This window comes from Vulpes lagopus, chromosome 23 (genome assembly GCF_018345385.1).
Source record: "Vulpes lagopus strain Blue_001 chromosome 23, ASM1834538v1, whole genome shotgun sequence".
In the NCBI taxonomy this organism is placed as follows: domain Eukaryota; kingdom Metazoa; phylum Chordata; class Mammalia; order Carnivora; family Canidae; genus Vulpes; species Vulpes lagopus.
Window position 1 is genome coordinate 49,631,722 of NC_054846.1, and position 13,076 is coordinate 49,644,797.

General features: G+C 48.5%; 2 protein-coding genes across 14 annotated transcripts in view; one reads left to right on the plus strand and one right to left on the minus strand.

Moving 5' to 3' along the window:
• Positions 1-2,989, plus strand: part of MAST2 (microtubule associated serine/threonine kinase 2) — a 217,768-nt gene extending 214,779 nt beyond the window's left edge. For 10 of the 12 annotated variants that reach the window (XM_041738478.1, XM_041738473.1, XM_041738476.1 and 7 more), the window contains 4 exons: positions 170-292; positions 683-819; positions 918-1,111; positions 1,408-2,989. In XM_041738478.1, the coding sequence (XP_041594412.1) occupies positions 170-292; positions 683-819; positions 918-1,111; positions 1,408-2,933 (1,980 nt within the window). In that variant the 3' untranslated portion in view covers positions 2,934-2,989. The remainder of the gene's footprint in view (positions 1-169; positions 293-682; positions 820-917; positions 1,112-1,407) is intronic. The other 2 variants (XM_041738474.1, XM_041738484.1) reach the window with 1 other exon arrangement.
• Positions 2,990-6,761: 3,772 nt separating this feature from the next.
• LOC121481416 (phosphatidylinositol 3-kinase regulatory subunit gamma) overlaps positions 6,762-13,076 on the minus strand; it is a 124,673-nt gene continuing 118,358 nt past the window's right edge. For both annotated transcript variants that reach the window (XM_041738726.1, XM_041738727.1), the window contains one exon: positions 6,762-10,505. In XM_041738726.1, the coding sequence (XP_041594660.1) occupies positions 10,307-10,505 (199 nt within the window). In that variant the 3' untranslated portion in view covers positions 6,762-10,306. The remainder of the gene's footprint in view (positions 10,506-13,076) is intronic.

Consider the following 13,076-nt stretch of genomic DNA (forward strand, 5'->3'; position numbering starts at 1 on the left):
TCCCAGTTTCATCACTCCTTCGCCTTCCCCTTGCCAGTGCCTGCCTGTCCCTGCTTCTGTCTCTGCCCATACTATCCTCAGGGGTCCAAGGGAGGTGGGTCACCGTGGCAGCAGGCCCCATACTTCATGCTCAGACTCCAGGCTGAGGACTGTTCTCCCCCTGGGGCAGCACGTGGAGGATGGCGGTCCAGCCAGTGAGGCGGGGCTTCGTCAGGGTGACCTCATCACTCACGTTAATGGGGAGCCTGTGCACGGGCTGGTGCACACAGAGGTGGTGGAGCTGATTCTGAAGGTGAGTGCCAGCTGTGCTTCTGGGGTCCCGAGATGTCCCCAGCCTTGTAAGTCCGTGACTGGCCATAGGGGACTGGGAGAGATGCGTACCCATAGCAGTGGGTTTTCATGGGAAAGCAACATCCTCACTGACCAAGGCCCAGGGATCCTTCTGAGACATGGATAGGACCGAAGAACAAGACAGATGAACCTCTTCTCTACTGTCTCAACCCCAAACCGCCCAGGCTCAAGTTGAAGCCATTTCCTAATCTGTGGGGAGGGAAGGCAGGCCTGCGGTTCAGCTTGTGGGTGCAAGTGCAAGAGCTTGGGCGTGGTGTAGCCACGCCAAGGGTAAGGGTGGGAACAAGAGGACCTTCCCTGCCTTAGCTTGGGTTCCTGCTCTGTTCCCCAGAGTGGAAACAAGGTGTCCATTTCAACCACGCCCTTGGAGAACACATCCATTAAAGTGGGGCCGGCTCGGAAGGGCAGCTACAAGGCCAAGATGGCCCGGAGGAGTAAGCGAAGCCGGGGCAAAGATGGGCAAGAAAGGTGAGCCAGACTGAGCCACGAGGGGGCTAGTGTGTCCTGGGGTCCCTGGCGTCTGGGCCCGGTATATGCTGTGCCCTGTGACACCCTTGTTTCTGCAGCAGAAAAAGGAACTCCCTGTTCCGGAAGATCACCAAGCAGGCATCCCTGCTGCACACCAGCCGCAGCCTTTCCTCCCTTAACCGATCCTTATCATCAGGGGAGAGCGGGCCCGGCTCTCCCACACACAGCCACAGCCTCTCCCCCCGGTCTCCCACTCAGGGCTACCGAGTGACCCCCGATGCTGTGCATTCAGGTATGAAGTGCTCCCCGCAGATGGCAGAGGCAGCCCCTGGGAGGTAGGAAAGAGCCCAGGCCCTCTGTGCTTCTCCGTGGTCCCACTCTGAAACTCACCCAACCCCCGAAAGACCCCCGCAGTCTCGGGGAGGAGGGGACAGGGCTGGAGAGGGACTTTCTGTAACTTGGGCTCTGGATCACTGGTGGGGTCACCTTGATCCTGGGACATCCCAGGGCTAGGCCTGTCTTGCCCGCAGTTGTGTCTGTCTGCTAACATTGCTCTGCCTTTGTCTGTGTGTCTGTCCATGTGCCAAGTGGGAGGGAATTCGTCACAGAGCAGCTCCCCCAGCTCCAGCGTGCCCAGTTCTCCAGCCGGCTCTGGGCACACACGGCCCAGCTCCCTGCACGGCCTGGCACCCAAGCTCCAGCGCCAGTACCGCTCTCCGCGGCGCAAGTCGGCCGGCAGCATCCCATTGTCCCCACTGGCCCACACCCCTTCCCCACCGCCAGCAGCTTCACCCCAGCGCTCCCCGTCACCCCTGTCTGGCCACGGAGCCCAGGCCTTCCCCGCCAAGCTTCACTTGTCGCCGCCCCTGGGCAGGCAGCTCTCACGGCCCAAGAGTGCGGAGCCGCCCCGCTCACCACTACTCAAGAGAGTACAGTCAGCTGAGAAACTGGCGGCTGCACTTGCTGCTTCTGAGAAGAAGCTAGCCACTTCTCGGAAGCATAGCCTTGACCTGCCCCACCCCGAGCTAAAGAAGGAACTGCCGCCCAGGGAAGTTGGCCCTCTGGAGGCAGTTGGGACCAGAAGCGTGCTGTCTGGGAAGGGGCCACTGCCAGGAAAGGGGGTACTGCAGCCTTCTCCATCGTGGGCCCTGGGCACCCTCCGACAGGACCGAGCCGAACGGCGAGAGTCACTGCAGAAGCAGGAAGCCATCCGTGAGGTGGACTCCTCAGAGGATGACACCGAGGAGGGGCCTGAGAACAGCCAAGGTGCACAGGAGCCGAGCTTGGCACCAGCGCCTGCAGCGGGCCGGGTCCCACCCCTCAGAGGAGCAGGCGAGGGTGAGGAAGAGGATGCCTTCTTGGCCAGGGACCCCAAGAGCCAGGGCCCGATGGTCCCAGGCCTATTGACAGAGGTCACCCTGAAGCCTCCTGGAATGGAAGTCCCTAGTGTCCCCCAGAGGAGACTTGGGGCCCCACAGGCCTCTGAGGAGGCTGCCAGGTGCTCATCGGTGGCCTCCGGGCTCAGGGAGGCTGGACCCGCAGACCCCACCCCTCCTGAAGGCTGCTGGAAGGCCCAGCACTTCCACACCCAGGCACTAACAGCACTTTGTCCCAGCTCTTCAGGACTTCTCCCCACCAGTCGCCCTGCTGCCTCCTCCACCTCTGGAGAGCCAGGCCCGTGGTCTTGGAAATTTTTTATTGAGAGTCCAGACAGGGCATCCCCAAGCAGAAAGGCAACAGTGGGAGGTGGGATGGCCAGCTCCCAGGATGTGGAGACCATAACTCCAGCCCATCCTGAGAGCCTGTCTTCCAGACAGGAGGGGAAGTCATGGCCACCTGGTGCCCCTGGGCTGGTCCGTCCCCCTCGCGAGTTTCCCCACCAAAGCTGGCTATGGGAGCCCAAGTGTGCAGAGAGAGAGAAAGAGGAGCCAGCCCTGGGCATCACCAAAGTACCTGATGCTTCAGGTGACAGGAGGCAGGACGTTCCATGCCGAAGCTGCCCCCTCACCCAGGAGTCTGGGCCCAACCCGCTCCGGAGGGGCCGAGACCCAGGGAGCCCTCAAAAGCATCAGGACTTGACATTGGTACCTGATGAGCTTTTAAAGCAAACATAGCAGTTGTTTGCTATTTCTTGCACTCAGACCTGTGTAATACATGCTCTTGGAAACCATCTTTGTCTTTTGCTTCTTTCTTTCAGTCAACACAAATGTACCTCAAGGTCTGTGTTGTTGCTGGGAATACAGTGGTGAATCACACACTTTGCACTCCCTGTCGGGAGGGTTGCCGAGCCCTACTTGGCTTCCCAGAGACCATGACATCTGAGCTCAAACCTGAAGAACAGATGATAGGTCGTAGTTGCTGGGTTAGAAGAGTAGGGATTAGTAGGAGTACCCAGGCAAAGAGTTCAGCACTTACCATATACCTGGTATATTCAAGGAACTGAAGCCAAAGTGGAAATGGGTCAAGTGAGTTAGGCAAAAGCCGTATTTAATACTTCCAGGAGTTTAGACTTTCTATAGGTGATGGGGAACCACAGAAGACCACATAGCAACTAATATCTCCACCTAACAGAGGGGGGGCCTCAGGTTTTCAGATAGTGACATAGCTTGGGCAGAACTAGGATTAGAACCTAGGTTTCTCCTTGACTCCAGAAGCCACCTTGATCTTCTAACTTGAAGTGCTTCATAGCCAGAAAATGAGGGGAAAAAAGGTGGAGGGAGGAGAGGAGTTAAACTTGGGATATATTTGAGGTACTTGATGGACACCCAGAAGGTAACTGGATGCATGGGCCGGGAACTCAGTGGGGATCTAGACTGAAGATAGAAATTTGAGAACCATCAGTGTGTGTGTATCAATAGTGGTACACTGAGGAGCACTAGCATTTAAGGCAATGAAAGACTTAGAAGCAGCAGCTAGAATAGAGTCCACTCCTACAATCCAAGAGAGGGAAGAGTTTTGAATGGTTGGGGACGTTAGTTACTTGTTAAAAGGCCCACTTAAGATGAAACTACAGACCTGACAATGTTTGTAGCCAGTGAGCCCTCCCTGGGTCTTTGTCAGGCCTCCTTACCCCTGGAGGTGGGCAGCCCCCAGCGAGTAGGACTGCATGCAGCAGGTGGGTGAGTGGATGGTGGAGTGGGGAGGACGTCTACAGGGTCATTGTGCTGGAGGAGTCAGGAGCTGGCATCGCTGAGCCAGGAGTAGGGTTGTGGTGCAGTACCTCTGACGCAGGCCTTTTCAAACTGGTCTTGCACTAGCTGTCCCATAATCCAATGCTTAGGTTTGAAGGAGAGGCCTGGGGTGGGGGCAGGGGTAGGGGATGTCTCGGGCCACTGGCTGGGTGCCTCATGCACCCCACAGCTTCTGTAACCTTGCATGGAGAAGGCTGTGGCCGCCAGGGGGCGTGCCCTGCCCATGGTGCCCAAGTCCACAAGTTGTCTGGCCCTTCAGTCCCTTCCTGAACTCCCTCCTTCCTTCAGTCCCTCACGGACAGCAGACCCTCAGCCAGCCTGTACCGGATGCTGGGCCCACAGGCAACTGGTTGCCTGCGGGAGCCTCCCATGTAGATCAGGATCTGGCTACCCAGCAGAGAGGTGGAGGAGGTGGGGCAGGCACATCAACAGTTTGAAAAGGAACCTGCCCCCTCGGGGTTGGAAGTGGGGGGGGGGGGGAGCAGGCACAGGACGCAAAGCATCCTGCAATGCACAGGCAGCTGCCCGAGTGCCAGTGGTGCTCCCTTTGAGAGACTGCCAGATTAGCCTGAGGGGAGCAGAGTTTCTGAAAGATAACTGAGGGAAGTGGTATAATCATATTTATGTTTTAGGAAGATGCCGGCTGCAGTGTAAGGAAGCTCCAGTGGAATGAGCAGGCCAGAGAGAAAGGATGAAGTGACCCGCTGTAGTGGTCTGACTAGGACAACGTTGAGGACGGAAAGTGTACAAGCCACAGATTTGGCAGCCATCGGCAAAGAGATGGCTGGGCCACAGGAATAGACGGTGATTGTACAGAGAATATGTGCAGAGGAAAAACCCAAGACATTGAGCCTGGCTGAAGGGAAGGAGCCAGGAAAGAGTAATTGAATTAGGAGATGAAATCCTAAACCTGGGAGAAACCAGACACTTTAAGATTATCCTAAGAGCAATTGAAAGTTAATGACTTTACACAGGTTCAGATTTGTATTTTGAAAAGGTAACTGGTTGTTATCTCAAGAACGGACTGGAGGGGGACAAGAATGGAAGAAAGGAGGCCTTTTCAGTATTAAAGTTAGAGAAAGTAGTAAAGCAATGAAGTTGGGGAAAAGTGAGGTTTTTGACACTTAGTAAAATTGATATGGGTTGGTGGTGTTTTATGTAGACCTGAAACAGGAAAGTCTCCAGGATGATGAATGCATTTCTGACTTACATACCAAATGACATATATGTGCACCACTGAAATGTGAAATAATGGAAGAGAAGCTGGGCCAGGTGGTGACCCTGAATCAATATGATGTGAGGTACCTCCCAATAGAGGATTGAGCAGGAGAAACAAAAACAGACATAATTGGCCTAAAGATCATAGATTAAATCATGGATGTGGATAAAAGTGCCAGGGAAAAAGACAATGAGTAAGAAGATAGCCAGAGTCGTCCATGAGAACTCAAAGGAACAGTCAGAGATCTAAGAGGAAAACCAGATGCTAAGTCATCATGAGTCCACAGGACAGTTTTTCACGGCAAGTGGTCAATGGTGATGGTTACTGAAGACCTCAAGGAGAACAGCTTCAGCTGGTTCGTGGAACCTGGACTGATCTGGTGGAGAGGAAATAAAGACAAATTTTGACTGTTTTTATAAAAAGGTTTGCCCCCCCCTTCTGAAGGGGGGCAAAGAGATAAAGAGATATAGGATTCAGTAGGGGTTGGCAAGTGGAGTGAGACACTCCCAACCACGTTGAAATGTTAACGGATGATCTGGTGGAGAGAAAGAATTGATAACTGATCATGGAAAATTCCTGAGGAGGGAGAAAACAGGATACAAAAATAGAGTATTGTAGAAAGGTTGGCTTTCAGTTAGAGGAGGGCTACCATTTGTAATTTAACAACAGGTGAGAAGCAGAGGAGTTCTGTGGATACAGGCAGGTTCGCAGATTTGGTGGTAGAAAAGGGAATTCATAGCCAAGCATGTTTTCTCCATAGACAAGTACGCGGTGCCTGTAGGACACTCCAGGCCCCAGAGGAGATACCCAGCCAACAGATGGAATTCAGAAGACAGGACTGGGCTGGAGAGAGGAATTTGAGTGTCCTATGCAAAGAGTAGGAATAACTTTTGGGATTTGGGGAAATCCTCTAGTTCTTAGGAGAGGGGAGAAAGGACATAGGCAAGATAATTTGGAGCAATGGACTCTTCCCGCACCCAATCTGATTTATAATTCACCACACACCTGGGTGGGGCCTGAGAGACTGCATGACAACTGCAATGTCCGGTGCAAAGAGGTGGTCACATTTTGGTAATTATGTTCCTAACATATAGAAACCTTAAAGTGCTGTGGCAGGAGGGTGACAAGGGCCTTGGGCAACAAACATTTAGTCCCCAGAATAGACTGAAAACACTTTTATTTCTGGGCAGAAAGATGTGATGAGAATCAGTAAGCTGCACTTTCTAAAACTCCAGAATGGAGTGAGGAGGAAACAGCTCTCAGGTTCAACTTTCTCAGGACTAGTTTCTGAGTCTATGTCCTGTGCTGGATGGACAAGATACCGGCATCATGCCTGTTAGGGTCAACTTTCTCTTGTTCAGGGGAAGAGCATCTCTGGTGGCCCCAGTTCGGCCCCAGGACCAATCTTTTGGTGCTCATGGGAGAGGAGGTTTGGGAGTTTCAGGGCTTTCAACACCCAGTCCTCCTCTTGCCACCCGCCACAGCCCGCAGCCCCCACCCCCACCCCCCATAGCAGGAGGACAAAAAGGTGCTTTATTGCAATGTTTTTATTGCATTACTGGAGCAAGTTGGCCAGACTGTCCCCTCTTGGGGAAGATAAAAAAACAAAAGACCAAAAAGTATCTCCCCTCACTTTCCCCCCACCCTCCCCCACAACTGCACAGCAATGTCTGAACACATCTGGTGACAAGAACAATTTGCAAAAGTGGTCTAGGAGCTACATTATGAACTGTCCCAACACAAGACATATAGTTGGCTTCTTTGTGAATCAGATATTTTTACGTAAACTACATTTTTTTTTTTTTTTTTTACTACATCAAAGACAACAGAAGAGTAGATTTTTCACAAGTAACAACAGGGCACCAAAGTCATGCTGAAATTTGTAAGGAAACAAGGTTGTTTGTCACAAGTGGCTAGAGCTAGAGCAAGGATGAGCAGTTGACAGCAGAGGGCTCAGCCGGGCCTCCATCTGCACCCTCTGCTTTGAGGCCACAGAAGCCTCACAGAGGCCTACTCTGGAGTCTTAACTGGCAACAGAGACCGCCTTGAAAACCAGGAATTGTCCAGATGCAATTCTTGGCCAAGAGGACCCATGAGGCTGGCTCCTTGCAGCAAGAAAAGGAGACCTATGGAAGACACCACATTGGCTATCAAAGCTTCTTTAGAGCACATGAGGTCCAGAGTAAGTGAGAGGTCCCATCAAGGCTTGGAGATGGAGTAGGGGAGGTGTTACGAAGTTCTCAACCTCGGCCAAATCGGTGGTAAGGACACAGCCTACACAGTCCTGAGCCATGGCCAAGATTTAGCATCTGTGATCAGGAAGAGACAGAGAGCATTGTTCTGTAACGAAATCTCCACCTGGAAAAGATAGGCCTGGAACCTGTGTTCAGCCACCCTCAAGCTGCTTCCATGCTAGTGGCTGGCTTCCCTAGCCAGAAAAGCAATGAGCTTCTCTGGTCTCAGTCTGTCCTCTTACTCTCTGCTTCAGTAAGGCTGTAGTTAGGACGCCGAGAGAGAGTCCCAAGGCCCAAACCATGGGACAGAACACAGAGCTAGACTCCGACAAAGGCCACCAAGGCCCAGAAGTAAAGGAGCTACCCCTCCATGTGGTTAACAGATTGGTCCCTATGCCATTTCCACTGGCTCAGGATCAAGCAAATCATATGGCAACTAGTCAGTAAAGATATTTTCCAACTTCTCAAATGATCCCTAGGCCTTAGTTCCCACAAAGCAACAAATTGAAGAATGAAAAACAGGAAAAAAAAAAAAAAAGTGAAGGAATATAGGATTAAAAAAGAGTAGTCCTTCTCCACAAGCCAGCTTTTGTCTGTAAGTGTAGATATTAGACAGGGCTAACTCTTCCCCACACACCCTTTATGTCTGCCTGAAAAGGAGCAACGACACATGGTTCAAGGTCACATGCATGTATCCTTACTCCCATTTTATTTTAAAAGAGAGTCAGAATACACTAAATTTTAGTACCAGAAAGAAGGGATTTCTTGCACCCAACCTTGAGCATCCAACTGCTTAAGCATGTTCAACACCAGGTGTAAGGCCATCCAGCAGCAACTAGCCCAACATTACTCAATAAAACGTTTGGCAAGATTTCAACCTGGCAATGTGGAGAAGAGATGTGCAGCTGGCTCTCAGTTAAGGGCTTAGGTCAGAACATGACACTGGAGGGACGGGTTCATTTGTCTGCCTCACCTAATCCTGAAACTGCAATGGAACCAAAGAAAAGCCGAAGATAGGCCCTTTCCTTCCTATCCTCATTGCTAGTAATTCTGGCAGTTTTTCCAAAATTTGTAATCTATTGTTACGTTATGGTCCATTCTAGACCCTGTCACCAAGATATGTGCTCAGGGAAAGCAGTATTTATTTCTTCCATTCCATAAACTGGAGCTTTTCTAGCTGTAAACCTTATGTACCAAGACCCAGATACGGGCTGCTTCTCTAGTTCAGCCAGGATGCCTGACTGCACAGCTTTGGACTCAAACAGCTGACTCACTCTGAGCCTATTATGGTTCCAGCACTGGCTCAGAAGCAGCTGAACTCTATTTGTCGAATGAGTGTTGACTGGTGGGGGTGGGGCATAATGGAGGTAGGAGTAGAGCCTGCCTCCAACTCCACTCAGCTGGAAGGCTTAAACCACATGGAGCAGAAGATTCCTGGCCTAAAATCAGGGCCACTGGAGCATGAGGACAGTCTGTGCACATCATCTTAATGGCAGGCTCACAAAAACGGCAAAGAGAAAAACTTCCAGATGGCTTTTACTAACAGTCTAAACTCCACGCCATTATTTTCTCTCCTTACAAAAGTTTCAGAAACCACTGCGTCGAAGCACATGGGTAACGTGGATGACCCTCACCCTAGACACCAGAGCCTCTGAGTCTCTGAATTACTGAGGTCCCTGACAACAGTCTGGCTCCCTTCCTGCTACAACCTTAGCCACCTATGGCTCCCCTAAGCCCTACCCTGCAAAGGACAGGGAGATGAAGGGAAATCACGTTTACAGTTTCTGTAGGGCCTTTAAATTTGGGGAAGCACATAGAAGACTGTTGTTCTATATCATTATTTGGTATATCAAGCCATCTAAAAGCACTGGATTGCACCTTTTCTTTACTCATACAAACAAGTTACAAAGGTTTTCAACAACAGATCATTCTTTAGGCTAAGGAAACACCACACAAGCACCAACTTCATTTTATGATTCAAAGCTCACCATGCCCACAAAAAGAACACTATTCCTCATCTCTGAGAAACAAGGGCAGGGCAGAAGGAGTCACACTGACCAATTTTAGTGTTTGCTAAAACTAACAATTCTAGTTTTCCTTTCACTTTCAAGTTTTGGTACAGAAGTGTGCATTCAGATACTAGTGCTGTCTTCTTCCGTCAGACCTTAGTCTGGCAACGAACATTGTTCTGCTGAGATCAATTTGGTTTCTAAACATAATGCTTCTTTAGAGGGAGGAGCTACTGAGATGCTGACCCCTAACTTATGTTAGTTAATAAAGTACCTTCTGTTGAAGGTACTTGACTAAGATTCTCTACATGAAATCCCAGGTCTCCCCATTTTCCTTTGGTTGTGTTTTTCACCAAATGCCATTCTACCACAGAACCAAAACAGCCTTCGTTTTGGGAGGAAGTTGAAAGAGACTGTCAGATCAAAACAGAACTCCCCAAGAGCCATGCCCTGCCACATTCTCAGAGTCGAAGACCAAGAGAGAACGAGGACTCTTTCAGAGATTTCCAGATATAACCCCCCACCCCCATCAAGCCTAATGTGTTCTGTTGAGGGTGCCTGGCTAAACAAAACAAAAACCCCAATGAAACAGACTTTCCAAAAAAACAACATCTGCTTCCAGCTTCCTATGTCAGTGCAGCGGCACAGCTGAGTCTCAGAGAACCTCAAGGCCTCTTGTGCCCCCATCCTGGCCGGCTACTGCTCGGCCTCTCCACATTCACAGAATCACTTCTTGTGCAAAACAAGCAGTCTACGTAGAAAGAATGCCCTCATAGTCTAATAAAAACTGTAGAAAAAAAATGCTAGAGAGCCACCTCTCTTCCCACTCCCTCTTTATCTGCAGAGTGAGGGCATCTGTGCGTGGACAGGGTAGGCAAGCCTGACGTTGAGGGAGTCGTTGTGCTGCACGAGGGACGTCTGCTGGTAATGGAGCACCAGCTCCTTCAGGGAGCTGTACAGGTTGTAGGGCTCTGCAAAGCCATAGCCCCGAGCAGTGCTGTAGATCACACAGTGCTTCACTTCCCCATCGGCACTGCGAAGACACAACACAAACACCACAGGGAATTAAGACAGGTAACAACAGATAAAGAGACCCCAAATGACCAGAAGTCTGAACAACTTTTCTGCAAAGGAGAAGTGCCTTGCCTTCTGTCTGTACAATGTTACATCCGTGTGTGTCCCCTCACCCCCTTACAGACTTCTCACAGAGGTATCCTTCGCCTCCCACCAAGCCCCAGTGGGACTAAAATGGATGGCTGCATTTAATCACTCAGCTCGGGATCTTCATGAGGCAAGAATGCACTGGAAAGAGAACACTTTTTTTTTTAAGTATACAAATCAGTGATTTTTAGAATATTCACAAGGTTGTGCAACAGTCATCGCTATCTAATTCCAGAATATTTTCATCACCCTAAAAAGAAACCATGTACTCATTAGCAGTTACTCGGTATTCTCTCCCCCGGGCCCTGGCAACACTAATGGCTCCATCTCTACGGATGTGCCTATTCCGGCATTTCACACAAATGGAAACCTCCAATATCACACAACCTTCTCTCTACCCGACTGGTCTCACCTTAGCACACTTTCAGAGTTCATCCACGCTGTAGATGTGTCCGTGCTTCAGTTTGTGGCTGCACAGTGTTCTGTGTGGATATCCACATCTTGTTTACCCATTCATCAACTGATGGACACTTGGGCTGTTTCTACTTTTCAACTATTATGAATAATGCTGCTCTGAATATCTGTGTACAAGTTTTTGTATGGACGTATGTTTTTAATTCTCTTGGCTCTATAGAGAGCTAAGGATGGAACTGCTGAGTCATATGGAATCTTTTGAGGAACTGCCAAACTGTTTTCCAAAATAGTTGCACCATTTTATATTCTAGCCAGCAGCATATGAGGGTTCCAATTTCTTTACATCCTTGTCAACACTTGTTATTGTCCATCTTTTTTTATTATAATCATCCTAGTGGTATCTCATTGTGGTTTTGATTTGTACTTCCCTAAAGACTAAAGATATGGAGCATCTTTTCATATGTTTATTGACCATTTATAAGATCTTCTCTAAAGGAATGTCTATTTTCTTTGGGTAAATACCCAGTAGTGCAATTACTGAGTCATAAGACAATTCTTTCATTTTTTGAGGAACTTCCATACTGTCTTCCAGAGTGGCTGCACCAGTTTGCATTCCCACTACAGTGAATAAGGGCTTTTTTCTCCACATCCTCGCCAATACCTGATTGTTTCTTGTGTTGATTTTAGCCATTCTGACAAATGTGAGGTGACATTTCATTGTAATTTTGATTTACGTTTCCCTGATGGTAAGTAATGGAACATCTTTTTATGTATCCATTGGCCATCTGTAGGTCTGCTTTGGAAAAGTGTCTATTCAGGTCCCTTGCCCATTTTTAAGTGGGTTGTTTGGGGGGTTTTTGTGTATTGAGGTATATAAGTTCTTTATATATTTTGGATATTAACCCCTTATTGGACATATCATTTGCAAACATCTTCTCCCAACCAGTAGGTTACCTTTTTGTTCTGTTGATGATTTCCTTCACTATTCAAAAAGATACATGCACCCCTATGTTACTGCAGCATTATTTACAATTGCCAAGATATGGAAGCAACCAGATTGTCCACTGAGATAGATGAATAAAGAAGACATGGGAGATACACACAGACAGGCACACACAGTAATATTACTCAGCCATAAAAAAAAAAAAAGAATAAAATCTTACCACTTACAGCAACATGATGGACCAGAAGGTATGATGCTAAGTGAAATCAGTCAAAGACAAATACCATATGATTTTTCTCATATGTGGAATTTTCTTTTTTAAGATTTTATTTGCTTATTCATTAGAGATACAGAGGGAGAGGCAGAGACACAGGCAGGGGGAGAAGCAGACTCCCTGCAGTAAGCCTGATGCAGGACTCGATCCCAGGACCCTGGGATCACGACCTGAGCCAAAGGTAGATGTCATCCCTGAGCCACCCTGGTGCCCCACTCATATGTGGAATTTAAGAAACAAAACAAATGAACAAAGGGGGGAAAAGACCTAAAAAACCTCTCAGACTCTTAAATATAGAGAACTGGTGGTTACCAGAGGGACAGTGGATAGGGAATGATAAAGGGGATTAAAAGCACACTTATCTTGCTGAACTTTGAGAAATGTATAGAATTGAATTATGTAGCACACTTGAAACTAATATAACACTATGTAAATTGTAGGTGAATTTTTAAAAATGTCTATCCAAATCCTTGGCCATTTTTTAAAATGTCTGTCCAATTTTTAAGTTGAGGCATTTGTTCTTTTACTGTTAAGGGTTATGATTTAGACACTAGTTGCTTAACAGACACATGATTTGCAAATATTTTCTCCCATTCTGTGGATTGTGTTTTCACTTTGATAGTGCTCTTTGATATAAAATATTTTTAATTATGGTGAAATCCAATTTATCTAGTTCTTCTTTTGTTGTTTGTGCTCTTGGTTTGTGAGAAACCACTGCCTAATCCAAAATCATAAGGACTTATGCCTATGTGTTCTCTTACCCTTAGGTCTATGATCCATTTTGAGTTAATCTTTATATATGGTGTGAGATA